Below are 27,495 nucleotides of genomic sequence, written 5' to 3' on the forward strand. Positions count from 1 at the left end.
ATAATAAAACAGTACCTGTACTTGATCCCAACTAAGATATAATTACCCCTTATTGGGGGCAGAACAGCCCTATTGGGTTTATTTCATGGTTAAATGATTCCCTTTTCTCTGTAATAATAAAACAGTACCTGTACTTGATCCCAACTAAGATATAATTACCCCTTATTGGGGGCAGAACAGCCCTATTGGGTTTATTTCATGGTTAAATGATTCCCTTTTCTCTGTAATAATAAAACAGTACCTGTACTTGATCCCAACTAAGATATAATTACCCCTTATTGGGGCAGAACAGCCCTATTGGGTTTATTTAATGGTTAAATGATTCCCTTTTCTCTGTAATAATAAAACAGTACCTGTACTTGATCCCAACTAAGATATAATTACCCCTTATTGGGGCAGAACAGCCCTATTGGGTTTATTTCATGGTTAAATGATTCCCTTTTCTCTGTAATAATAAAACAGTACCTGTACTTGATCCCAACCATTCTGGATAACGGGTCCTATACCTGTATATGTAATTGGCCCTTGTTATACAGTGATGCCCACACTAACCCAAGGCACCTAGACCCCTGCAGACCAGAGACCCAAGTTGGCCATTGGTCAGTTTTATCATTGGAATCACAAGGTAGATATCTGTGTATGAGTTACCAAACTGGACAGAAGCAAACTCTTTTGATGGAAATGACTAATTAGGCCATGAAAGAAGCTTTTTTTTCCACCTCACTAAGAGCAGCCGTTGATGGGAAACTTAATGAATTTCGGGCATCTCTTAATCTCACTGTTTTGCGTGCGAGTCTGGCTATAAAACAAAGAGCAGCGCATCATTTCAAACAGGGACCTTTGCTAATCAAAGGAGAGACATGTACCTGACTAATAGGTACCATGTTCCATTCCGCGGGCTCGCAGTCAATAAACATTAGGTTACCTTCATAAAGTGAGAAAATGGATTTATTAAAAAATCTTATCTGGAGGGCTTGAATTTCAATAGGATGTGCATTTGCATCTTTTAACAATAACCTCCCATCATTCTGTCTGATGTGCGCTTACTCGCCTATACCGACCACTTTATCTCGAGTAGATTATCATCGCTTTAATAAACCCTTCATAATATGCAGGTATAACAATGGTGCTCTATGGCATAAAGAAGGCATTAAAGTTCTTTTCTGGGGAAAAAAGGCTTCCTAACTAGTGATTAGGTTCATATCTTCATACTTCCTTGTGCTGAATACATGATTAAAGAGGACGTATTCCAGTCCCGCAGTCGTGTATTCGCTTGTTAAAGCCGCATTCGGGATGCACTATCCCTGCCAATGAGAATGAATGCTATGTGATGGAGATTAGCGTTCAAGTTGATGACATTGGTCCAGTGTAAAGGGATATCATTTCGCAGCTAAAATAATGAGACCCAAGATAAACAGCAAAAGTTCCAAGATCATCAGAACTATTACCTTCATAACTTTAAACTCTCAATTCTCTGCTGAGAACATGTATTTCCCCCAAAGAACATTATGGAGTGGCATCGTGTTGGACCATATTTTATTTAGGTGTGGCCATTTCACTGTTCTAGTGAATATCCAGGTCTAAAAGACCTTATACATGAAAGGCATTTTCCCTCCAATCATGGAGGGCTACACAGTTACATGCCTAGTGTTTTACAAGAAGGCTCACTGGCTTATCTGTGATTTTATTCCAAGACTTATCTTACAGTGGTAGCTGAGGAAGCAGTTGAGTTGGTTTCATGGACTTCCTTGGAATTGGTTTTATTTTTCAGTGTGGAATTGGTTCCATGACCATGTTTCATGGGTTATCTTAACAATGATTCTATGGGTTATCTCAGAATTGGTTTCATGGTTAAATCAGTTCCATGATCTTAGACCGGTTCTATGACTTATGTTGGAGCATATCGTATCTTATCGTTATGACTTATCGTAATGATGATTCTATGGGTTATCTTGGGTTGGTTCCATGGTTTATGTTGACTTGACTCTCCTCTTCTTTGTCCTATGGCTAATGACTTGGGGCTCATTCAATCGCTAATCTTCGACCGGTTCTATGACTTAACTTGGGGCACATTCCATGTAATGATGCTAAAATAATGAGACCCAATATAAACAGCAAAAGTTCCAAGATAATCACACCTATTGCCTTCATAACTCTAAACTCTCAATTCTCTGCTGAGAACATGTATTTCCCCCAAAGAACATTATGGAGTGGACCATATTTTATTTAGGTGTGGCCATTTCACTGTTCTAGTGAATATCTGGGTCTAAAAGACCTTATTAAGAAATCCATACATGAAAGGCATTTTCCCTCCAATCATGAAGGGCTACAAAGTTACAAGCCTAGTAGTTTTCACAAGACATCTTTAAATTTGTCTCACTAGCTTATCTGAGATTTGATTCCAAGACTTATCCTACAGTGGTAGTTGAGGAAACAGTTGAGTTGGTTTCATGGACTTCCTTGGCATTAGTTTTATTTTTCAGTGTGGAATTGGTTCCATGACCATGTTTCATGGGTTATCTTAACAATGATTCTATGGGTTATCTCAGAATTGGTTTCATGGTTAAATCAGTTTCATGATCTTAGACCGGTTCTATGACTTATGTTGGAGCATATCATATCTTATCGTTATGACTTATCGTAATGATGATTCTATGGGTTACCTTGGGTTGGTTCCATGGTTTATGTTGACTTGACTCTTCTCTTCTTTGTCCTATGGCTAATTACTTGGGGCTCATTCAATCGCTAATCTTAGACCGGTTCTATGACTTATCTTGGAGCACATTCCATGTAATGATGCTAAAATAATGAGACCCAATATAAACAGCAAAAGTTCCAAGATAATCACAAATATTACCTTCATAACTCTAAACTCTCAATTTTCTGCTGAGAACATGTATTTCCCCCAAAGAACATTATGGAGTGGACCAAATTTTATTTAGGTGTGGCCATATCACTGTTCTAGTGCACAAAAGGTCTAAAAGACCTTATTAAGAAATCCATACATGAAAGGCATTTTCCCTCCAATCATGAAGGGCTGCAAGGTTACAAGCCTAGTAGTTTTCACAAGAAGGCTTTAAATTTGTCTCACTAGCTTATCTGAGCTGCTTCCATGGTAATTCTTGAAGCTGGTTCTATGACTTATCTTGGAGCACATTCCATGACTTATCGTAAAGATGGTTCTATGGGTTATCTTAGGGTTCATTCCATTGCTTATGTTGACTTGACTCTTCTCTTCTTTGTCCTATGGCTAATGAGTTGGAGCTCATTCAATCACTAATTTTAGACCGGTTCTACGACTTATCTTGGAGCATATTCTATGCCTTATCGTAATGATGCTTCTATGGGTTATCTTAGGGTTGGTTCCATGGTTTATGCTGACTTGACTATTTTCTTCATTGCCCCATGACTAATGACTTGGAGCTCATTCAATCGCTAATCTTAGACCGGTTCTATGACTTATCTTGGAGCACATTCCATGACTTATCATAACTATGCTTCTATGGGTTACCTTGGGTTGGTTCCATGGTTTATGTTGGCTTGACTATTTTCTTCATTGCCCTATGGCTAATGACTCGGAGTTCATTCAATCGCTAATCTTAGACCAGTTTTATGACTTATTTTGAAGCACATTCCATGACTTATCGTAATGATGCTTCTTGGAGCTCATTCAATTGCTAATCTTAGACCGGTTCTATGACTTATCTTGGAGCACATTCCACAACTTATCATAATTATGCTTCTATGGTTTACCTTTGGTTGGTTCCATGGTTTATGTTGACTTGACTCTTCTCTTCTTTGTCCTATGGCTAATGACTTGGAGCTCATTCAATTTCTAATCTTAGACCGGTTCTATGACTTATCTTGGAGCACATTCCATGACTTATTATAATTATGCTTCTATGGGTTATCTTGGGTTGGTTTCATGGTTTATGTTGACTTGACTCTTCTCTTCTTTTTCCTATGGCTAATGACTTGGAGCTAATTCAATCACTTGGTGCCAGTTCCATGGCTAATCTTTGTGCTGGCTTTATAGTTAATCTTAGAGCTGGTTCTACAATTACTTTTGGAGCTGGTTCTAATGCTAATCTTGAAGTTGCATTTTGTATAATAGGATTGGTTCTATGCTTAACACGTTGCCAGAATAAACCAAGCAGTGATGATGCTTTTGTTAAGTACCACAAGAAACAACAATTAGATAGTAAGCTCTGCAGGGCTTTGTGCTGTTATGTAGTTATAGTAAAGCCACTGTACTAATATAAATACAATCACAAAAATATAAACTATTGTCCACCCTCCATGGCTTTGTCTTCTTCTGTCTTCTTCTTCCCCAACAGTCCCCAACAATGGAATCATATTCACTATGGCAGTGATCCACCTTATTTATCTTATTACCAGTATTAATCCGACAGCCATGGTTGTATTAATAAATACTCTTGGGCTGTCTCTATGTTATATTGAGAATAAAAGAGAATTCCTATACTACTACAGTACTTGTGTGTGGATTCCAGTGCTGCTCGGACATATATCTCCCATCCACATTATTCCTGACTGTAGGATAGTGTGAATATATGGTTCTGAATTTGTCATCTGACGTTTTACGTCGACGTGTCATAAAAATATATATTTGTTCTTCGGCGCCACAATTTACAGCGCAAGTTTTATTGCTCGAAAATACTGCAACGTAAACACTGAACGGAAGAGAACTGTTTCAGCAGTCGCGGCCAAAATGGCTTCTCTTTCTCACAGGTTCGTTTGATTAATTGAGGTTCAAAGCAATGAGATTCTTTATTAATTTTGTGTGACGAATTTGAAGCTTTTCTTATTGCCCTTCAATATTACCTTCATGTTTCAAAAAGAAGCTTATAGAAATATCTATACAGACTCTAACAGTGGAGTTTCCCCATCTTGTTTTTAATTACATGTGCATATTGAATTAATGCAATTAAACCGCCACTTCAGCCTAATAAACTGCAGTATCTGGAAGTGAAGTCTTCACGTAGAATATTGAAGTCATATTTCTTGGTATGTTCCGCTACCTCGCGAGCAAACATCCCCCACCCCTTTAAAAAAAAATGTTTCCTATCAGTCCAAATTCCCACAATATGCTTAATTCATTATAAGCAGTTCCGCGCTGAGCTTCTGTGGCCAAAATGAAACGTGGAAGATGAAATGAATAATTGAAGGCTATTGACCTACCATAACCTGGAATTATTAACCATAAATGATTCAGTTTTGTATTAACCTTGGAGGCCAGAAGGAGTGACCAAATCCTGGTTTTCTTGTTCTATAGCGAGTCACCAGAAGCTAACATGTTCCCGCTGAACTATTATACTAGTCCTTTAGAGAAAACTGGTTTTCCTGATCCATATGGGGGTCTCCAGGCTCAGAACGATCATACTGGTAGGAAAGTTGTCCACTTAGGTGGCTGGCCTCTATAAATGGTGGCCCACAGGAAGCTGTGAGGGACAGAAGATATAGTAGGGTTAGATGATAACAGTGGGTAGGAAAGGGGCAGTTTGAAAGATGAAGGAAGTAGGGAGGAAAGAGGGCAATAACAGGGCAAAGTGGCAACAGTAGAGCAAGATGACGATAGAAACACTATACCTCTCTATTACTCTCTATCACTCTTATCCCATCTGCGTTGAAGTTCAGCTGATGTTAAATGAGCCATAGACTTGATTCTGTTTTACCCTGTGCATCTGCTACACGTGGCCTTGCCTGGAGAAGTAGGCGTTCCCTACTATTAAGTACATATTCATACACTGCCCAGATAGGGCAGATTTATCAAAATGAGCACTCAGCATAGAAAAATTCACCCACTTTCTATTCGTTCCTATGGGATTTTTTATCTCGGAATGAATTGGTGGATTAGATATTGTCAATAAGTTACTAGGAGAACTCTTTGTTCTACAGTTGTGTTCTATATGCGTGGTTCTCCTCACTAGCCAGGTGTTCCTACAGCTATTACTTGTAGTCTTGTAGTCTAGTCCACTAGTCTGCTCTAGAATACATATTACTGCAACAGGAACAATTTCAAAGGGCCACTGGGCAATATGTCTTGCTGTGAGCCTTTTCCATAAGGGAGAAGAAAGACTTGAATGGGTAGAAATAGACTTCTGGAGGTAATGATGGAGGACGTTTACAAACACTCTATCTCAGGGAAGGCTGATGACGTACGCATTCAAACCGCACTTCCGCATCCCCTGGCTTCGTCGCGGTCCAGAAATCCATGGGGGATCAACTGGTGGACCATGATCGACATTTGGCCACCCCTGCTCTACCTCATTCCAAATAAACCTTGATATAAGTAAGGGATCCCTTATCCGGAAACCTGATATCCAGAAAGCTCCGAATTACGGAAAGTCTGTCTCCCATAGACTCCATTTTAATCAAATAATTCAGATTTTTAAAATTGATTTCCCTTTTCTCTGTAATAATAAAACAGTGTATTTGAACCCAACTAAGACATAATTAATCCTTACTGGATGCAAAATAGTCCTGTTGGGTTTAATTAATGTTTTATTGATTTTTTAGTAGACTTAAGGTATGGAGATCCAAATTAGGTAAAGACCCCTTATCCGGAATACCCTTGGTCCAAAGCATTCTGGATAACGGGTCCTATACCTGTACTTACTTAAATGGCCACCACATAAAGGCCCAAGATGATTTTTTTATCTTTTTTTTATCTTTATTTATCTTTAAGCATCTTCTTTTTTATTGAGTTATTAAATGCTAAAGAAATTAACTCAGTTCTAAGGAGATATAGAAGGTTAGAGATAACTGCTTTATGGACGCCGTTCACCTTCACAACACATTTTCCATGCAAAGAATGATAAATCAAAATAGAACAAATGCACTCAAGGTATGCAGCTCTCGGAAATATAATACTCTATAGCATAATGCAATTTAATGTAATAACTCAAGGAGGATGACAATACCATGTATCGAGACAAAGAAGGGATTCTGGCTTGACAAGGCTGCCTAATTACACTTACAACTAATGCTTCAACAACACGGTGACAACAAATAAAAAGCCCCATCCGTTTGTTAATAAGGTATTAGGAGACAAGGAGTTTACAAAACATGTGTAATGTAATGCATTTGGAATAGATTGCTTTGCATGGAAACTATTTAATATGAAATTAAGGTTTTCTGGCCTTAACTAAAGAATGTCTAATCTTTGGTCGACAATGGAATTCCATTAATCTATGGAGAGTAGATAGGCAAGCTTTTGTGCTCTCCCCGTTCCTCCTTTACAATGTCTACAGTCCCAGTGTTTATGGTGGTTCAGTATTTAGGCATGGTAGAGTGTACTTATCCCTAGGAAGTAGTTTATACACAAATTGTGATGTTTCGCCAGGCATGGATTCAATTGTTTCATGAAACGGATGAAAAAATTCACCGCGGGAAAAATTTGCGTCAAAAGAATAGTCACAGGCAACAAAAGAATAGCCGCGGATGACAAAAGAATAGCCACAGGCGACAAAAGAATAGCCTCAGGCAATAAAACGATAGCTGCGGGCGATAAAAGAATAGCCGCGCGACAAAAGAATAGCCGCGGGCGACAAAAGAATAGCCGCGGGCGACAAAAGAATAGACGCGGGTAACAAAAGAATAGACGCGGGCGACAAAAGAATAGCTGCACGCCAAGAGAATAGTCGCAGACTACAAAAGAATAGTAGGGGGCGACAATTTTTTTTTTTGACACGTGACCTTTTCGCTGTTTCGCAATTTTTCGCCATATCGCTAATCTTTTGACAAAAGAATAGCCGCGGACAACAAAAGAATAGCTGCGGGCAACAAAAGAATAGCCGCATGACAAATCTTTTGACAAAAGAATAGCCGCGGACGACAAAAGAATAGCCGCACGACAAAAGAATAGCCGCACGACAAAAGAATAGCCACGGACGACAAAAGAATAGCTGCGGGCGACAAAAGAATAGTAGTGGGCAACAATTTTTTTTTGACACGTGATATTTTCGCTGTTTAGCAAATTTTTCACGGTTTCGCAAATCTTTTGAAAGATTTGCGCATTTTTTGGCACAGCGAAATGGGACAGATTCGCTCATCGCTATACACAAAGTATGGAAGTTATAATAAAGTAGACTGGAGAGAAAGACGTGGATTGATGTATATGGGTTGTGTGGCATGAAATACCAGAAGCACCAATTAGTTCAGACAAGAACATATCGGTGCATAACTCACTGAGGCCATACTTAGCATGCATGTTGGTGTTGGTCTTCTACATCTCCTGCTCATTGAGATTATAATGAGCACACAGATCTGCATGACTTAACTATCCATCATGTCCGCCAGCATGTAGACAGGCCTCTTAATATGTGTTATTATCACTGTGGCATCGACCGTGAGAAGTCAGCAAAGACTGGAATGAGGATGACTGCATTTTTGATGTTTTCATACTGTTGGGCTACATCATATCATGACAGCTAGAAAATTGATTTTTAATATGATTCTGTGGCTCATATTCCATGTTCCACGTCATTACTACCAGCTCAACATGCCTTATCCCATAGGTTGCTAAGAAACATGGACCATATAGACCAGGGGTCCCCAACCTTTCCCAAAGCCAAAGTCAAATTTAAAAAGACTTGGAGAGCAACACAAGCACCACAAAAGATCATGGAGGTGCCAAATAAGGGCTGTGATTGGCTATTAGGGGCCTCTATGCACCCTATCAGCTTACAGGGGGCTTTATTTGGTACTAAATCTTGTTTTTACTCAACCAAAACTTGCCCCCAAGTCAGGAATTCAACAATAACTCCCTGGTTTGGGGGCACTGAGAGCAACATCCAAGGGGTTGGGGAGCAACATGTTGCCCCCGAGCCACTGGTTGGGGAACACTGCCATAGACCATATAAACAACAAGCAGACAAAGATCTCTACACATATGAAGTCCCACAGGGCCATTAGCAAGTCCACAAGACACGCACCACGGGACTCTCCCTAACAAGCAGAATTTAGCCTTTGACACACCAACGAGCAGATGTTGGCCTTCTCTAAACGTCAAGCACACCGAGGCCATTTCCGATAACCCACTGAGAATATAACCAACAGGCATTGCCTTTCCACGTGCCAGAAAATTGCTCTCCTTCCCCACAACGGCCTGAGGGACCATTAATAAACACACACATCATCCACACTTCGAGCAAAGCCGTCGTCGGTCCCTTACACGCATTATACATTATGGACCCATTTCCAACATGAGAGAATTGGCCCTCAGTAGATGTCGGCTCCCCGTGGACCTTTCCCTAACTGCGTACAATTTGCACACCAGGCACCATTAGCAGAAAAGGGCAGACTTCATCCTTTTAGAAGCCACGTCCCCTTAGGGCCAACGCTAAACACCAATATAATGTTTGCAGCAGTCATTACCAACAACCCAGGCAGACATTAGGCCTCTACACACTTCATGGGCGCTGGGATCATTGCCAATGAGCTGATAGACGGTTGGACTCCTACATTCATCCCAGAGACCATTACCAACAAATAACTCTTCGCCCCGGTCTTAACCCCACTAATCCCCCCCCTCGCGGCGCACATTACTATCTTCATATCGCAACCTGACCTCCAACTCATATTGACTCCTAAATTACTTGTTGGATCTGTACTTTCTTACTTTACTTTGTATACTGTATAAAAACCACTCTATTATCTGTTTAATGAGATATAAAAAGATGTTTCATCATCACCTTCAGCTAATGTTCTATCAGCAGGGAATTTCAATATATTTAAATTAGAGTTTCCTCATTAGCTTAGGAAAGAAAGTGAGAATTAAATTCGGCACAACTATATATAACGTGGAAAGGAAAAAAAAAAATGTTCCTAACGCACTTCCAGGAGAAAGTAATAATACTGGTTTGGAGTGTTGATAAAATATTTATAGTATTATATCCCATGGCTTCAGCAGAGGACATTGGTACAATGCAATTTACTTATATCGTTTGTGGGGTGGGGGGTCTGGAACGTTCTAGATGGGAAACCGATCATCAGTAACCACTCAATAGCCAACACAATGTGCCCGTGAAATGATGGGTTCCTATACATTTCACTTGATGGTCTTTTATCAATCCTATGTAACTATGGAACATGCTTAGACACCGGGTTACCACTCTATGTACAGATATAAACTATGTGTATGTGTGATTAATATGTAGGATTCTTATTTTCCTACATTTAGATAGCTGGGGGTCGCCAGAAACCAAATTATTATTATTATTATTATTATTATTATTATTAATGCAGGTATAGGACCCGTTATCCAGAATGCTCAGGACCAAGGGTATTCCGGGTAATGGTTTTTTCCATAATTTAGATCTCCATACCTTGACTATAAAAAAAATACTAAACTATAAAGTAAACCCAATAGGATCGTTCTGCCCCCAATAAGGGGTAATTATATCTTAGTTGGGATCAAGTACAGGTACTGTTTTATTATTACAGAGAAAAGGGAATCATTTAACCATTAAATAAACCCAATAGGGCTGTTCTGCCCCCAATAAGGGGTAATTATATCTTAGTTGGGATCAAGTACAGGTACTGTTTTATTATTACAGAGAAAAGGGAATCATTTAACCATTAAATAAACCCAATAGGGCTGTTCTGCCCCAATAAGGGGTAATTATATCTTAGTTGGGATCAAGTACAGGTACTGTTTTATTATTACAGAGAAAAGGGAATCATTTAACCATTAAATAAACCCAATATGGCTGTTCTGCCCCCAATAAGGGGTAATTATATCTTAGTTGGGATCAAGTACAGGTACTGTTTTATTATTACAGAGAAAAGGGAATCATTTAACCATTAAATAAACCCAATAGGGCTGTTCTGCCCCCAATAAGGGGTAATTATATCTTAGTTGGGATCAAGTACAGGTACTGTTTTATTATTACAGAGAAAAGGGAATCATTTAACCATTAAATAAACCCAATAGGGCTGTTCTGCCCCCAATAAGGGGTAATTATATCTTAGTTGGGATCAAGTACAGGTACTGTTTTATTATTACAGAGAAAAGGGAATCATTTAACCATTAAATAAACCCAATAGGGCTGTTCTGCCCCCAATAAGGGGTAATTATATCTTAGTTGGGATCAAGTACAGGTACTGTTTTATTATTACAGAGAAAAGGGAATCATTTAACCATTAAATAAACCCAATAGGGCTGTTCTGCCCCCAATAAGGGGTAATTATATCTTAGTTGGGATCAAGTACAGGTACTGTTTTATTATTACAGAGAAAAGGGAATCATTTAACCATTAAATAAACCCAATAGGGCTGTTCTGCCCCCAATAAGGGGTAATTATATCTTAGTTGGGATCAAGTACAGGTACTGTTTTATTATTACAGAGAAAAGGGAATCATTTAACCATGAAATAAACCCAATAGGGCTGTTCTGCCCCCAATAAGGGGTAATTATATCTTAGTTGGGATCAAGTACAGGTACTGTTTTATTATTACAGAGAAAAGGGAATCATTTAACCATGAAATAAACCCAATAGGGCTGTTCTGCCCCCAATAAAGGGTAATTATATCTTAGTTGGGATCAAGTACAGGTACTGTTTTATTATTACAGAGAAAAGGGAATCATTTAACCATGAAATAAACCCAATAGGGCTGTTCTGCCCCCAATAAGGGGTAATTATATCTTAGTTGGGATCAAGTACAGGTACTGTTTTATTATTACAGAGAAAAGGGAATCATTTAACCATTAAATAAACCCAATAGGGCTGTTCTGCCCCCAATAAGGGGTAATTATACCTTAGTTGGGATCAAGTACAGGTACTGTTTTATTATTACAGATATATTATTTCAATATAAAGAGTGGAAACAGAGATGACTCCATAGTTCCCTTGGTGGCGCGACGCTTGACTGGCCGCTGATGTATCTGTCTCGCCCTTATGGTTCCATACATGCCTTTCCCAATAAATTCCATTTTTCACCGGGGGGAAGGAAAACAATGTTTGGAGGCTTTCTGTAAGGAAAAGAATCTTCCTTTCACGCTGAGCGCTTTGTCATCAAAATGCCCAGACCAATTCACCATGCGTCGCGCTAGGCCAGGCCGCTGGTTACGCCGGACAGGTGAGCGGGCTCAGAGAATCAATCATCGTATTTATTCTAATTGTATTGTAATAGTCCCTTAGGAGCTCAGTTCAAATGAGCCTGACATTATTAAAATTTTAATGCTCAGTTTTCATAGCTGAATGAATATTTAAAGAGTATGTCCCAGTCTTAAGTCATGATGATGAAGAAATTAATGGAATGTCTTGTTTAATGCATCGGTACGTGTTGATGCAAAGGAGGAATTAAAAAAAGGTGGGGAAAAAAAGAAGAGCGAGTGTTTGGGAATAATTAGAGGGAAAAGCTGAACTTGGCAACAGATTCATCTCAAAGTCTAAGGGAGTTGGTTCTCAATGGAATTGTAACACCGGGAAGCCCTACGGCATGAAGAGTTGTTTGGATGTGGATTTTACATGGACATTTGAAGAGTTTAGGCACATTAAACAACATGAATGTTACTGCTCGAACTGAATTGGGCTTGAGGGCTCATTGTAAGAAGCTTGAAGTATTCCATTACTGTTACTTGAAGGTCCAGCGTTTGGTCAGGGCCCTCATAGAGGGCCCAGTTTTTGGTCATGGCCCTCCTAGAAGGTCCAGCCTTTGATCAGGGCCCTCCTAGAAGGTCCAGCCTTTGGTCAGGGTCCTCCTAGAAGGTCCAGCCTTTGGTCAGAGCCCTCCTGGAAGGTCCAGACTTTGGTCAGGGCCCTCCTGGAAGGTCCAGCCTTTGGTCAGGGCCCTCCTAGAAGGTCCAGCCTTTGATCAGGGCCCTCCTAAAAGGTTCAGCCTTTGGTCGGGGTCCTCCTAGAAGGTCCAGCCTTTGGTCAGGGCCCTCCTAGAAGGTCAAGCCTTTGGTCAGAGCCCTCCTGGAAGGTCCAGACTTTGGTCAGGGCCCTCCTGGAAGGTCCAGACTTTGGTCAGGGCCCTCTAGAAGGTCCATCCTTTGGTCAGGGCCCTACTAGAAGGTCAATCTTTTGGTCAGGGCCCTCCTGGAAGGTCCAGCCTTTGGTCAGCGCCCTCTAGAAGGTCCATCCTTTGGTCAGGGCCCTACTAGAAGGTCAATATTTTGGTCAGGGCCCTCCTTGAAAGTCCAGCCTTTGGTCAGGGCCCTCCTAGAAGGTCTAGCCTTTGGTCAGGGCTTCTTTAAGTTCATGGTAAGAGAGAAGATATGGGAAAGTCAATGGAAGCTTCATAGAAACTATAGAAAAACAAAGCAAGAAGATACATACTGTATGTATATATATACATATCTTATAGCCTGGGGCCCTTGGCATGGGTTCCTATCAGATCTAAACATTAAAAAAAATGCATCTATAGAAAATAAACACAGAACCAGAACCCCTCTGTGCGCTCCATAATGAGTTGTTTCCACACAACTGAACTGTTGATGAACTCTCAGTAACCAATCATACAGAGTAATTAGTTGCGCAGTCGATAACATTAATGAGGGATGATGGGACGGTGGAAATGGCTGCAAACACCTCGCAGCAATCTGTACAGTAAGTCGGCCCTCTGAGATTTACTTGGACAGCGGCCGAGCAAAGAGTCTGTAATCACGTTGGGGATGGACGCAGAGCTGGGAGTTCAATAAATAAATAAATTAGACATACTAGTAAAATAGTTTGAAGCTGAACCCCTCAAACCTATCTGTATATCCACCTCCTCTGGATAGAAAATATAGAAAGAGGGAATCGATACTCAGATGGATGAAGCTTCATGTGAGTTATGGAAAACTCCCCTCTGCTACGGGCAATGGCCGCCACACTAATTCATAAGGAGACAGGAATGGGGCTCTGAGTGATTTGTAGGGGTCAGAACCTCCAAGCTACATAATATTTCCTTACACCTCATTCATAACTACTTGCAGCTCACTGTTCCTTAGTCAATATACTTTGTATGATATACAGCCAACAGCCATAAAGCCCAGGCCCCGATTCTCAGATGCATAGTGGCTTCAATGACCCTTATAAAATGGCTCTGTGATATTATTAATATTAGTTCAGCAAAACAAAAATTATAGTTAGAGAGATGGTGCCTATAGTAGCAGTGGGGGGATAATAGCCTCTGGGAAGGGACTGGGGCTGTGGGATAGCAGGTATAGTAGGGAGAGATGGTGCCTATAGTAGCAGTGGGGGGGATAATAGCCTCTGGGAAGGGACTGGGGCTGTGGGATAGCAGGTATAGTAGGGAGAGATGGTGCCTATAGTAGCAGTGGGGGGATAATAGCCTCTGGGAAGGGACTGGGGCTGTGGGATAGCAGGTATAGTAGGGAGAGATGGTGCCTATAGTAGCAGTGGGGGGGATAATAGCCTCTGGGAAGGGACTGGGGCTGTGGGATAGCAGGTATAGTAGGGAGAGATGATGCCTATAGTAGCAGTGGGGGGATAATAGCCTCTGGGAAGGGACTGGGGCTGTGGGATAGCGGGTATAGTAGGGAGAGATGGTGCCTATAGTAGCAGTGGGGGGATAATAGCCTCTGGGAAGGGACTGGGGCTGTGGGATAGCAGGTATAGTAGGGAGAGATGGTGCCTATAGTAGCAGTGGGGGGATAATAGCCTCTGGGAAGGGTCTGGGGCTGTGGGATAGCAGGTATAGTAGGGAGAGATGGTGCCTATAGTAGCAGTGGGGGGATAATAGCCTCTGGGAAGGGACTGGGGCTGTGGGATAGCAGGTATAGTAGGGAGAGATGGTGCCTATAGTAGCAGTGGGGGGATAATAGCCTCTGGGAAGGGACTGGGGCTGTGGGATAGCAGGTATAGTAGGGAGAGATGGTGCCTATAGTAGCAGTGGGGGGATAATAGCCTCTGGGAAGGGACTGGGGCTGTGGGATAGCAGGTATAGTAGGGAGAGATGGTGCCTATAGTAGCAGTGGGGGGATAATAGCCTCTGGGAAGGGACTGGGGCTGTGGGATAGCAGGTATAGTAGGGAGAGATGGTGCCTATAGTAGCAGTGGGGGGATAATAGCCTCTGGGAAGGGACTGGGGCTGTGGGATAGCAGGTATAGTAGGGAGAGATGGTGCCTATAGTAGCAGTGGGGGGATAATAGCCTCTGGGAAGGGACTGGGGCTGTGGGATAGCAGGTATAGTAGGGAGAGATGGTGCCTATAGTAGCAGTGGGGGGATAATAGCCCCTGGGAAGGGACTGGGGCTGTGGGATAGCAGGTATAGTAGGGAGAGATGGTGCCTATAGTAGCAGTGGGGGGATAATAGCCCCTGGGAAGGGACTGGGGCTGTGGGATAGCAGGTATAGTAGGGAGAGATGGTGCCTATAGTAGCAGTGGGGGGATAATAGCCTCTGGGAAGGGACTGGGGCTGTGGGATAGCAGGTATAGTAGGGAGAGATGGTGCCTATAGTAGCAGTGGGGGGGGGATAATAGCCTCTGGGAAGGGACTGGGGCTGTGGGATAGCAGGTATAGTAGGGAGAGATGGTGCCTATAGTAGCAGTAGGGGGGATAATAGTCTCTGGGAAGGGACTGGAACTGTGGGATAGCAGGTATAGTAGGGAGAGATGGTGCCTATAGTAGCAGTGGGGGGATAATAGTCTCTGGGAAGGGACTGGGGCTGTGGGATAGCAGGTATAGTAGGGAGAGATGGTGCCTATAGTAGCAGTGGGATAATAGCCTCTGGGAAGGGACTGGGGCTGTGGGATAGCGGGTATAGTAGGGAGAGATGGTGCCTATAGTAGCAGTGGGGGGATAATAGTCTCTGGGAAGGGACTGGGGCTGTGGGATAGCAGGTATAGTAGGGAGAGATGGTGCCTATAGTAGCAGTGGGATAATGGCCTCTGGGAAGGGACTGGGGCTGTGGGATAGCAGGTATAGTAGGGAGAGATGGTGCCTATAGTAGCAGTGGGGGGATAATAGCCTCTGGGAAGGGACTGGGGCTGTGGGATAGCAGGTATAGTAGGGAGAGATGGTGCCTATAGTAGCAGTGGGGGATAATAGCCTCTGGGAAGGGACTGGGGCTGTGGGATAGCAGGTATAGTAGGGAGAGATGGTGCCTATAGTAGCAGTGGGGGGATAATAGCCTCTGGGAAGGGACTGGGGCTGTGGGATAGCAGGTATAGTAGGGAGAGATGGTGCCTATAGTAGCAGTGGGGGGATAATAGCCTCTGGGAAGGGACTGGGGCTGTGGGATAGCAGGTATAGTAGGGAGAGATGGTGCCTATAGTAGCAGTGGGGGGATAATAGCCTCTGGGAAGGGACTGGGGCTGTGGGATAGCAGGTATAGTAGGGAGAGATGGTGCCTATAGTAGCAGTGGGGGGATAATAGCCTCTGGGAAGGGACTGGGGCTGTGGGATAGCGGGTATAGTAGGGAGAGATGGTGCCTATAGTAGCAGTGGGGGGATAATAGTCTCTGGGAAGGGACTGGGGCTGTGGGATAGCAGGTATAGTAGGGAGAGATGGTGCCTATAGTAGCAGTGGGATAATGGCCTCTGGGAAGGGACTGGGGCTGTGGGATAGCAGGTATAGTAGGGAGAGATGGTGCCTATAGTAGCAGTGGGGGGATAATAGCCTCTGGGAAGGGACTGGGGCTGTGGGATAGCAGGTATAGTAGGGAGAGATGGTGCCTATAGTAGCAGTGGGGGATAATAGCCTCTGGGAAGGGACTGGGGCTGTGGGATAGCAGGTATAGTAGGGAGAGATGGTGCCTATAGTAGCAGTGGGGGGATAATAGCCTCTGGGAAGGGACTGGGGCTGTGGGATAGCAGGTATAGTAGGGAGAGATGGTGCCTATAGTAGCAGTGGGGGGATAATAGCCTCTGGGAAGGGACTGGGGCTGTGGGATAGCAGGTATAGTAGGGAGAGATGGTGCCTATAGTAGCAGTGGGGGGATAATAGCCTCTGGGAAGGGACTGGGGCTGTGGGATAGCAGGTATAGTAGGGAGAGATGGTGCCTATAGTAGCAGTGGGATAATAGCCTCTGGGAAGGGACTGGGGCTGTGGGATAGCAGGTATAGTAGGGAGAGATGGTGCCTATAGTAGCAGTGGGATAATAGCCTCTGGGAAGGGACTGGGGCTGTGGGATAGCAGGTATAGTAGGGAGAGATGGTGCCTATAGTAGCAGTGGGGGATAATAGTCTCTGGGAAGGGACTGGGGCTGTGGGATAGCAGGTATAGTAGGGAGAGATGGTGCCTATAGTAGCAGTGGGGGGATAATAGCCTCTGGGAAGGGACTGGGGCTGTGGGATAGCAGGTATAGTAGGGAGAGATGGTGCCTATAGTAGCAGTGGGGGATTGTGGTAATAGTAATGCTTTATTTTATTGTTACCCTACTTGTAACTCAACAGTTGTAGTTGTTGTTAAACTACTATTCACAGAACCATCTAACAGCTAAAAATAATGAGGAAAGTCTGTAAGTTTGTTAGTTGCTATAATGAGACACCACAAGGCTGATACGCTCTGTCTAATCTCACCTAGAGACTGCCCGGCGTTGCATTGATAGAATATAATAACAGGTTAATTTTCAGACCCATGATGTCTGTACTTAGACAAATTAGAGCCCACTCTCCCTCTGACACAGGCCAAGCGTCACCTCGAATCACCGTTGGATCAGAGAACGCTAAGCAGGGGATACTAATTACTACCTGTTCGCCGCTCAACCGGATAATTAGTGTGTTTTATGAGTAGATGATTTTGATTTTCATTAAGACTAGTGGACTGTATTAAAAATACCATTTGTCAAGTAGATCAGTTAAGAGGAGTATTAAATGATGGTATGTATTACATTAATTGTAACCTTAGCCGCCTCCCTCCCCTTATACAATATTTAATTCTCTTCCAAGACTGTGCGGTATATTCATTATCTTGCAGATACGTAACGTGGCTTCGTTCCAGCAATGTATTTTTATAGAGTTATGATAAAAGGCTAGAAGGGGATTGGTGCCAATGGAACACAATAGCTGTAAGTGGCCCGAGGCTCCCCTTGTAGGGACCAATCCATAGAAATGTCACAGTTACGAGGGGTTTTTCTCCATTCATTATACTTTATTCTCACATGTAGCTGAGGTTGGGTTACAGAACATGCTGCAGCTTCAGGCCAATCAGAACATTAGAATGTTGGCATGGCTAGACCATCCTGTAACCAATCAAAACATTCACAAAGGTTAGCTAAACAGCCAATCAAACAATCAAATCACTGGAACATTTCAAGTGATACCAACCTGTAGTGTAGGTAAGACCAAGCTATTATTTAGGCTAGATCAACCTGCAGTGTGGGTCAAACCTGTCTTTTGTGTAGTTTAGACCAATCTGTAGTGTAGGCTAGACCAATCTACTGTATAATTTAGGCTAGACCAATCTGTAGTGTAGGCTAGACCAATCTGTTGTGTAGGCTAGGTCAATGTGTAATGTAGGACAAACCAGCCTGTAGTGTAGTTTAGACCAACCTGTAGTGTAGGCTAGATCAATCTATAATTTAGGCTAGACCAATCTGTAGTGTAGACTAGGCCAACATGTAGTGTAGGACAAACCAGCCTGTAGTGTAGTTTAGGCCAACCTGTAGTTTAGGCTACACCAATCTATTACTTAAGCTAGACCAACCTGTAGTGTAGGCTAAGCCAGTCTGTAGTGTAGGCTAAGCCAGTCTGTAGTGTAGGCTAGACCAGCCTGTAGTGTAGGCTAGACCAACCTGTAGTGTAAGGTAGACCAATCTGTAGTTTAGGATAGGCAAATCTATTATTTAGGCTAGACCAACCTGTAGTGTAGGCTAGGCCAACATGTAGTGTAGGACAAACCAGCCTGTAGTGTAGTTTAGGCCAACCTGTAGTTTAGGCTACACCAATCTATTACTTAAGCTAGACCAACCTGTAGTGTAGGCTAAGCCAGTCTGTAGTGTAGGCTAAGCCAGTCTGTAGTGTAGGCTAGACCAGCCTGTAGTGTAGGCTAGACCAACCTGTAGTGTAAGGTAGACCAATCTGTAGTTTAGGATAGGCAAATCTATTATTTAGGCTAGACCAACCTGTAGTGTAGGCTAAGCCAGTCTGTAGTGTAGTTTAGGCCAACCTGTAGTTTAGGCTACACCAATCTATTACTTAAGCTAGACCAACCTGTAGTGTAGGCTAAGCCAGTCTGTGGTGTAGGCTAAGCCAGTCTGTAGTGTAGGCTAGACCAGCCTGTAGTGTAGGCTAGACCAACCTGTAGTGTAAGGTAGACCAATCTGTAGTTTAGGATAGGCAAATCTATTATTTAGGCTAGACCAACCTGTAGTGTAGGCTAAGCCAGTCTGTAGTGTAGGGTAAGCCAGTCTGTAGTGTAGGCTACACCAACCTGTATTGTAGGCTAGACCAGTCTGTAGTGTAGGCTAGACCAACCTGTAGTGTAGGCTAGACCAATGAATAATTTAGGCTAGACCAACATGGAGTGTAGGCTAAACCAATCAGTACTGTAGGCTAGGCCACCCTATAATGTAGTGTATACTAACCTGTAGTGAAGTATAGACCAACCTCTAGTAGTTGTAGGTTAAACCAATCTCTAGTCGCTATTTTGCAATTATTAACCTGGTCAGATCATGTTCAAAGAGTTAGATCAACTAGTTGGCACTCACATTGTTAAAACAGAATATACCAGTACTAGAACCAGTCATTAGAACTGATTGGCTCCATTAGCCAATCATTAGCCGACCCTGTAGCCAGTCAGAGCCTCAGAACGTTGGCAGGGAGCGAGTTGCAGCCGGTGAGATCCTCATTCCAGTCATGAAGTGTAGGGAGCGGCGGGGCCATCATTTATCTTCCCAGCAAATCGCCCATGCTGTGTGTAGCGACTATGGGTTATTTAACTTACTTAATATTTACCAAATTGGAGTTGTAATAAAAATGATGAAATATTGGCTGGGAATGTTTTAATGCTGGAAACCAAGCGGCGCATAAGTTTAAGGATATTAACTTCCATTTCAGATCATTATAGCAATTCGTTTTGCGGAAAATGTAACTTTCGTTGACAAAAAAAAAAAAAAAGATACTTCATTATTTCCCAGGTAACAAAAAGATTTGATTCTGAAATGTGAGAGAGAGAGGAGCTTATGTGGGAGATGGGGGAGCAAGGAGTCCATTACTGAGATGCATTTATATATTCATTCTAATTAGCTATTTAATTGCATGCTGCAGACTCTACTGGTTTCTTTGCCTGGGGTAACACAAAATATTACTGTCTCCATCTTGCCCTACTGTCTCCATCCTGTCCTACTGTCTCCATCTTGCCCTACTGTCTCCATCTTGCCCTACTGTCTCCATCCTGTCCTACTGTCTCCATCTTGCCCTACTGTCTCCATCTTGCCCTACTGTCTCCATCTTGCCCTACTGTCTCCATCCTGTCCTACTGTCTCCATCTTGCCCTACTGTCTCCATCTTGCCCTACTGTCTCCATCCTGTCCTACTGTCTCCATCTTGCCCTACTGTCTCCGTCTTGCCCTACTGTCTCCATCATTCCCTACTGTCTCCGTCTTGCCCTACTGTCTCCATCTTGCCCTACTGTCTCCATCCTGTCCTACTGTCTCCATCTTGCCCTACTGTCTCCGTCTTGCCCTACTGTCTCCATCTTGCCCTACTGTCTCCATCTTGCCCTACTGTCTCCATCATTCCCTACTGTCTCCATCCTGTCCTACTGTCTCCATCTTGCCCTACTGTCTCCATCTTGCCCTACTGTCTCCATCTTGCCCTACTGTCTCCATCATTCCCTACTGTCTCCATCTTGCCCTACTGTCTCCATCTTGCCCTACTGTCTCCATCATTCCCTACTGTCTCCATCTTGCCCTACTGTCTCCATCTTGCCCTACTGTCTCCATCTTGCCCTACTGTCTCCATCATTCCCTACTGTCTCCATCCTGTCCTACTGTCTCCATCTTGCCCTACTGTCTCCGTCATGCCCTACTGTCTCCATCTTGCCCTACTGTCTCCATCATTCCCTACGGTCTCCGTCTTGCCCTACTGTCTCCATCTTCCCCTACTGACCCAAATTTGAACAGTCTCTATCTAGCCCATCTTGGCCTAATGTCTCAATCTTCTCCAACTGTTTCCATCTTGCCCTACTGTATATTGTCCAGCAGTCACCATCTAGCCCTACTTTTTCTATCTTTCCCTGCTGCCACAATTTTGTCTGTCATCCAGCCCATCTCGACCTACTGTCTCAATCTGCTCCAAATGTCTAATACTGTCCAGTCTTGCCCTGCTGTCTCCATCTTGCCCTACTGTCTCCATCTTGCCCTGCTGTCTCCATCTTGCCCTACCCTCTCCCTCTTATCCTACTGTATCTATCTTGCCCTACTGTCTCCATCTTGCCCTACTTTTACATCTTGCCCTACTGTCTCCCTCTTATCCTACTGTATCTATCTTGCCCTACTGTCTCCATCTTGCCCTACTGTCTCCCTCTTGCCCTACTGTCACCATCTTGTCCCACTGTCTCCATCTTGCCCTACTGTTACATCTTGCCCTACTGTCTCCCTCTTATCCTACTGTATCCATCTTGCCCTACTGTCTCCATCTTGCCCTACTGTCTCCCTCTTGCCCTACTGTCTCTATCTTGCCCTACTGTCACCATCTTGTCCTGCTGTCACCACCTTGCCCTACTGTCTCCCTCTTATCCTACTGTCTCTATCTTGCCCTATTGTCACCATCTTGAATCACAGTCAGCAACCAGATTTACTGTCTCCATCTTGCCTAGTGTCACCTACGCTGTGGAGAACCATTATATGTGGGACCCAAGGCAGTTTCCCAGTTTGATACCCCCTATACATAATACAATAGTATCTACCATCTGAGTCAGATCTTTTTGTACAAGTTCATGTGTTAATCTTGGCTCTGCTCTCTCAAAACCTGCTAATTCTTTGCTCTTATCATTGTTAAAAGACTAGAAATTTGATATTTGGTTACAGACCCCCATTATCACAGTACACGGACAGATGGGAAGAAAGCTAAGAACATTAGAACTATTTATGCTGGACCTTCTCCTCTTCCTCTTTGAGTAATGTTTTGAATCTTGTGGGTTTCATGAAACCTTCAGAAGATTTATGGGCAATTTTAATAACAATTTAATGGGCCGAAAAGAGTTATTTATGAGTGCATTGGTAGATAACACTGCGGCTTGTGGATATATAAAAATACACAAAAAGAGTTGAGATGGTTTGATAGTTTGGAAGAACTTATTAGTCATGAACTTGAAGAACTTATTGTCCCAGTGTAGGTGGGTCTCCTGGTTGAAGACCTTGGGGGTTAAGGCCATACACACACACAGACCTAGTCATTCAACTTGAGCTTGCCTGTAGCTACCAGAATATAGGGCAAGTAGAACAAGTAGAAAAGACATTGTTCTTGGTTGATAGTCATTGGGTTAAACTTCTTACTTTCAACATGTTCTGTCAGGTTCTTGTTAATGAAGATTTAGATCTGTCAGACTCAGAGTGTGGGAAGTTGTTTATCCAGACTAATTCTGCCAATATCTGGCTTTCGGTAGTTTCTTTTTTGTTTGTTATATGCAATTTGTGTGGTTGGTCAGTCTGGAGCCCAAGTGCTCATCATTATTCACCTTTATGGACACCTGCGTGGTTGCTCTACCCTACTAGTTACTGTCCTGTACATGGAAAGCAATAAGAAGAGTTCTATAGATAGCTCTTCCTATAGATAAGATATAGAAATAATGGGGGGACCCCTAAAAGTCAGCCCCCCCCGGGGCCACACCAGTACTAAAGATGACCCTGGTAGAACCATCTCTATTAGAATGACGGCCGGTGGCTCCTTTAACAACTGCCAGAACATATCGGGTCGGCCTGGAAACATGTTCTAGTAATGGCTGCCAATTACGAGAAAGAACTTCTACTAACTGCCTCGGTTTTAGAGAAGCTCAATTAATTGCTCCAGCAGTTCGTCTCATTAGCACGTCCAAGCCAGGGATGTCCGTAGAGCGCACATTATTAGCGCTACTTCAGGCCTAGCACCGCACTCTCGTGCTCTAGACGTTCCGTGCAGAGGGGAAATTGGCTTAATGAGATGTCGGGATTAATCCTGAGCCTCCTCATAGCAGAATATCATCTAAGCATTGCCATCCAATAACATCCTAGTGGCTTGGTGCATATCTGTGTTCCACGCTCAGGGTCTGTGCCGGCTGAAACCATAGCCCAGCACCATACAGGCCCCATCCCAGACCAGGAGATTCACTAACAAAGTTGGATCATTTAGTAATCAATGAGGGAAAGGGATGCCTAGCTTCCCATGCACAATTAGGTGTATGAAGCATGATACAGACCTTGGCCAATCAACACATTATGTATATGCCCTCTGCTTCTTTCTCTTTCAGGGCCAGGGTTGGACATCTTCCATAGCCCCTTCTATAATACATCTTGCCCTACCATGCTAACTTACAGCTTACCATCTCAGCATACTATACACTCTGTAGGAAATGTCTATCCACCTCACCTTACTATATTTACTCTACCACAGTTACTGGAGCTCATTTACTAACCCCACAGTAGGTGCAAGTCCTGGACCCCAAAGGGTTACATGCCCCAGAGGGACTGATGAGGTCAGGATGAACCTCATATATACAAGGAGCTCAAAGGCTCCTTGTATATATAATGCCCTGCCGAGGGAGCACCTTGCCACCCCTGGGGCACTCTCCTGAGCTGTCGACCAACCCTATGTCCTGAGATAATGATCCAGTCCTGGTTTTTTAGGCCTGAATTCCTCTTCACGCTAAATGACACCATGATAAATGGTCTCCAAAAGGCCTTGCTTGGATCATTATTTCCCTCATAACATGGGGTTGGTTGACAGCGTTGCGGTTCCTAGCATGAATGCCCTCTACTTTGGGTTTCTTTCTATTAGTGCAAAGAGTTGCACTTCAAGTGGGCAAAGGTGCAAAAAAATCTTATTATTCACACTAGTCTGGGGGTAACGTCCATAGCCGTATTCAGCTGCTGCTTTTCAGAAGGGGAGGGTCCTAATTAAAGGATAACTATACCCCTGAACAATATAGGTTTCCATAAAAATATATTGCATAAACCAGCCCATATGTAAAACCCTGCTTCATCCATTTTCATAAACATATACTATTTTAGTATGTGCCATTGGGTAATCCTAAATAGGAAACTGCCATTTTAAGTACTAAGGGCCGCCCCCTGGGATCATAGGAGTCACAGTGCACACAAACAAGCCAAGGCACACATACATGCTAGGCCCCATCAGCCAATGAATGGGCAGAGTTCTGCCTTTTGCTCCCACCCTACTTCCTGTTACAGTTAGCGCTGCATCACTTCCTGTCAGCTGATCTCTGAGGGAGCACACAGCCCATCACTAAATGGCGGCTCAAGGGAAAGGATATAAAAGGGCAATATTTACTGATATATATATTTCAGTTTGGGGAGATTCTTTAATAGGTCCCTTAGTATAATATAAAATATCTGTTACTCCCACACTACTTCCTGTTACAGTCAGAGCTGCATCACTTCCTGTCAGCTGATCTCTGAGGGAACACACAGCCCATGACTAAATGGCGGCTGAAGGGAAAGGATATAAAAGGGCAATATTTACTGATATATATATTTCAGTTTGGGGAGATTCTTTAATAGGTCCCTTAGTATAATATAAACTATCTGTTACTCCCACACTACTTCCTGTTACAGTTAGAGCTGCATCACTTCCTGTCAGCTGATCTCTGAGGGAACACACAGCCTATCACTAAATGGCGGCTCAAGGGAAAAGATGTAAAAAGTAGTATTTTGATATATATATTACAGTTTGGAAAGATGTTTTGATAGGTCACTTAGTATAATATAAACTGTCTGTTGGTTACGTATCTGTTAGGGGTATAGTTTTCCTTTAAATCCCCCCCATAAAAGGCACAAACTTGGAAGCCCCAAGCAGTCAATGAGCAGCAGATCGAGCCCATTGAGATGTTCTACATTGAGCCGACAGCGGGAGCTGCCAAACCCCTCTAACTGGCTTTTTTTCTTGTTTTGCAGATGAACAGACCAATCCAGGTGAAGCCGGCGGACAGCGAGAGCCGAGGAGGTAGTTGTCTATATTGCTCCAAGCCTTGGCGCTAAGTACAATGATTGCTTTTTGGATTGTGCCACGCGGCGCGCGGATCAATTAGCAGCGTAATCACTGCCAGCCCATTCCCCCTCTGCAGCAAGGGCTTTTGTTCTATTCAATCTCTCTCCCTTTTTATTCCTTTCCTTTATCCCCCCCCCCGACCCAACCAACCCCCCTACATTCAATTATTATTAGATTTTTAGAAGGCTGTAGGTGCCAATGATTGCCTTGGAAACCAATAGCGGCTCGTTAAGGAGCCGAGTGTCAGATGCTGATTTTTTGAGAAAGTTGAAAATGAATCCAAACTTCTTTTTCTCTCCCCCCCCCCCAATGGAAGATTCTGCAGGGAGAATAATGAGTATTTCTCAGCATGTTAACTGTCTCACTGCCATGTACGCGCTATGGAGCCATTGCTGCAGAGGTGCCAGCCAACCCATAGGGAGATAACGAAACAGCCCTGGCTCTTTATTCCGTGCTGATTGGGTCGGAGTGGATCGTTATCTCTCTAATGACACGGGGCTAATTGCCTTCCCTGTTAAACTGCATTTTGTATGTATTCTACCATGTACTGTATTGGCTTGGATTCCTATGGGTACTGAGCCACAGGTCCGAAGGTCACACATGTTTAAATGCCAGTGGGTACATACCCTTTTAAGGAGCAGCCAAGGGTTCCAACCTGTGGACCTATAGAACTTCAGATACCCTGGCTATGGGCCTATAGCACTACAGCTTTTTACAGGCAATTTTCAATCCAGATGAAGCATTAGAAGAGAAATGATGCACTTTACGGGTCAAATTATAGGGGCTACATACCCACCTACACTCTATATTCAAGTAATACTGAGCAGACGAGCAACCGAAGGCTCCTCCTGCCTTCTGTCCGCTTAGAAATATAAATACCTGTTGTGTCAGTTCTACATAGACTGAAAATACACTGTATAGGGATATTCTGATCAGTTCATGTGGATGCTTTTTGCCCAATTGCTGCCTGCTACATGTTTTACCCCATAAATCATTTCTCTGAAGGCCAGAATGATCCATACATTGGCCCATGTATCTCAATGACTGCTATCTGATATGAAATTACCCTGTTGTTCCGAAATAATATATAAACATTGTATGTGTCATAACTCCCCCATTCCCCCCTGTCTTTCCCTGTGTATATCAGTAGACTAGTAGATATTTATAATATACACTTTGGTCATTTCCTTATGGGACTAAACTGTAAATTATCTCCTTATAAACGGTGCTTAGTGATGTCATCAGTTATTACACAAGCTTAATTCGGGGGGGTCTAAGAAAATCTTTTGGGGGGCCACATACTCTAACATAGGATAATGCTTACTCTATAGGATAAAGAGCATCAGGCAGGGCTTGTAAAGCTTGAACCCCCAAACAGTTCTGGTGTTTCAGGCCCTTCAGCTATGGGGGTCCCCATAGCCCTTTTTGGGCTTTTTTAGCGCCTGCCTGGTGCTCTTTATCCCTTAGGGAACCACGGGCATATAAAACCCCTATTCTGCATGGCTAATTATCAATTTATTCTGCATTTATACCGGTAGCCTCTACACATTAATAGCTGATCCAACATGCAGGACAAAAGGGGCACCCCTAGAATTGTGGGGTCTCGGTGTGGCTGCCCAGTGTGTGGAAAAGCACTATAAAGGTGGCCATATGCGTTAAGATCTGCTTGCTTGGTGAGGTCGCCAAGCGAGCGGATCTTCTCCCGATACCCACACCTATGGGTGGGCGATATTGGGCTAATTCAGGCTAATTCAGTCGTTTGGCCCTGGGGCCAAATAGCATCATAGGGTTGAAAAAATACCATCAAGTTCAACCCATCCAAGTAAACCCACACCTATACTTACCAACCTATACACTCACATACATAACTATATATACAAACATTAATACTAACTGTAGATATTAGTCGATTAGTCGATATTATGATCGATTAGAACTAGGATTCGGTTTGGTATTCGGCCAGGATTCAGGCTTTTTTGGCAGGGTTCTGTTTCGGCCGAATCCAGGGTCCTGGCCGAACCAAATCCTATTTAGCATAAATTAACATATGCTAATTAGCATTCGGAAGGGTTAGATGTTAGGGTTCAGATTCGGTTTGGTATTCGGCTGAATCCATCGGGGTGGGTTCAGAGGTTTGGCCGAACCCAAAAAACTGGATTTGGTGCACCCCTAATTAGAACGATGGGTATAGGCGTCCATCGTTCGGGGGCTGCATCAAAGAGCCCTTGCGGTCCCCAATTCGACTGATTTTCAAACCTGCCCGATCAAGATCTTAGGGTTCAGATTCGGTTCAGTATTCAGCTGAATCCATTGGGGTGGGTTCGGGGGTTCGGCCAAACCCAAAAAACCTGGGTTCAGTGCATCCCTAATTAGAA

At 43.3% G+C, this 27,495-nt stretch overlaps 1 protein-coding gene across 14 annotated transcripts in view; it reads left to right on the forward strand.

Annotated features, from left to right (window-relative positions):
* celf4 (CUGBP, Elav-like family member 4) overlaps positions 1-27,495 on the forward strand; it is a 748,037-nt gene that overhangs the window by 467,463 nt on the left and 253,079 nt on the right. For all 14 annotated transcript variants that reach the window (XR_004222627.1, XR_004222628.1, XM_031901654.1 and 11 more), the window contains 1 exon segment: positions 25,027-25,075. Coding sequence is in view for 12 of the 14 variants with exons in the window: in XM_031901654.1 (XP_031757514.1) it covers positions 25,027-25,075 (49 nt within the window). In the remaining 2 variants the exon portion in view is untranslated.

This window comes from Xenopus tropicalis, chromosome 1, assembly GCF_000004195.4.
Source record: "Xenopus tropicalis strain Nigerian chromosome 1, UCB_Xtro_10.0, whole genome shotgun sequence".
Classification (NCBI taxonomy): domain Eukaryota; kingdom Metazoa; phylum Chordata; class Amphibia; order Anura; family Pipidae; genus Xenopus; species Xenopus tropicalis.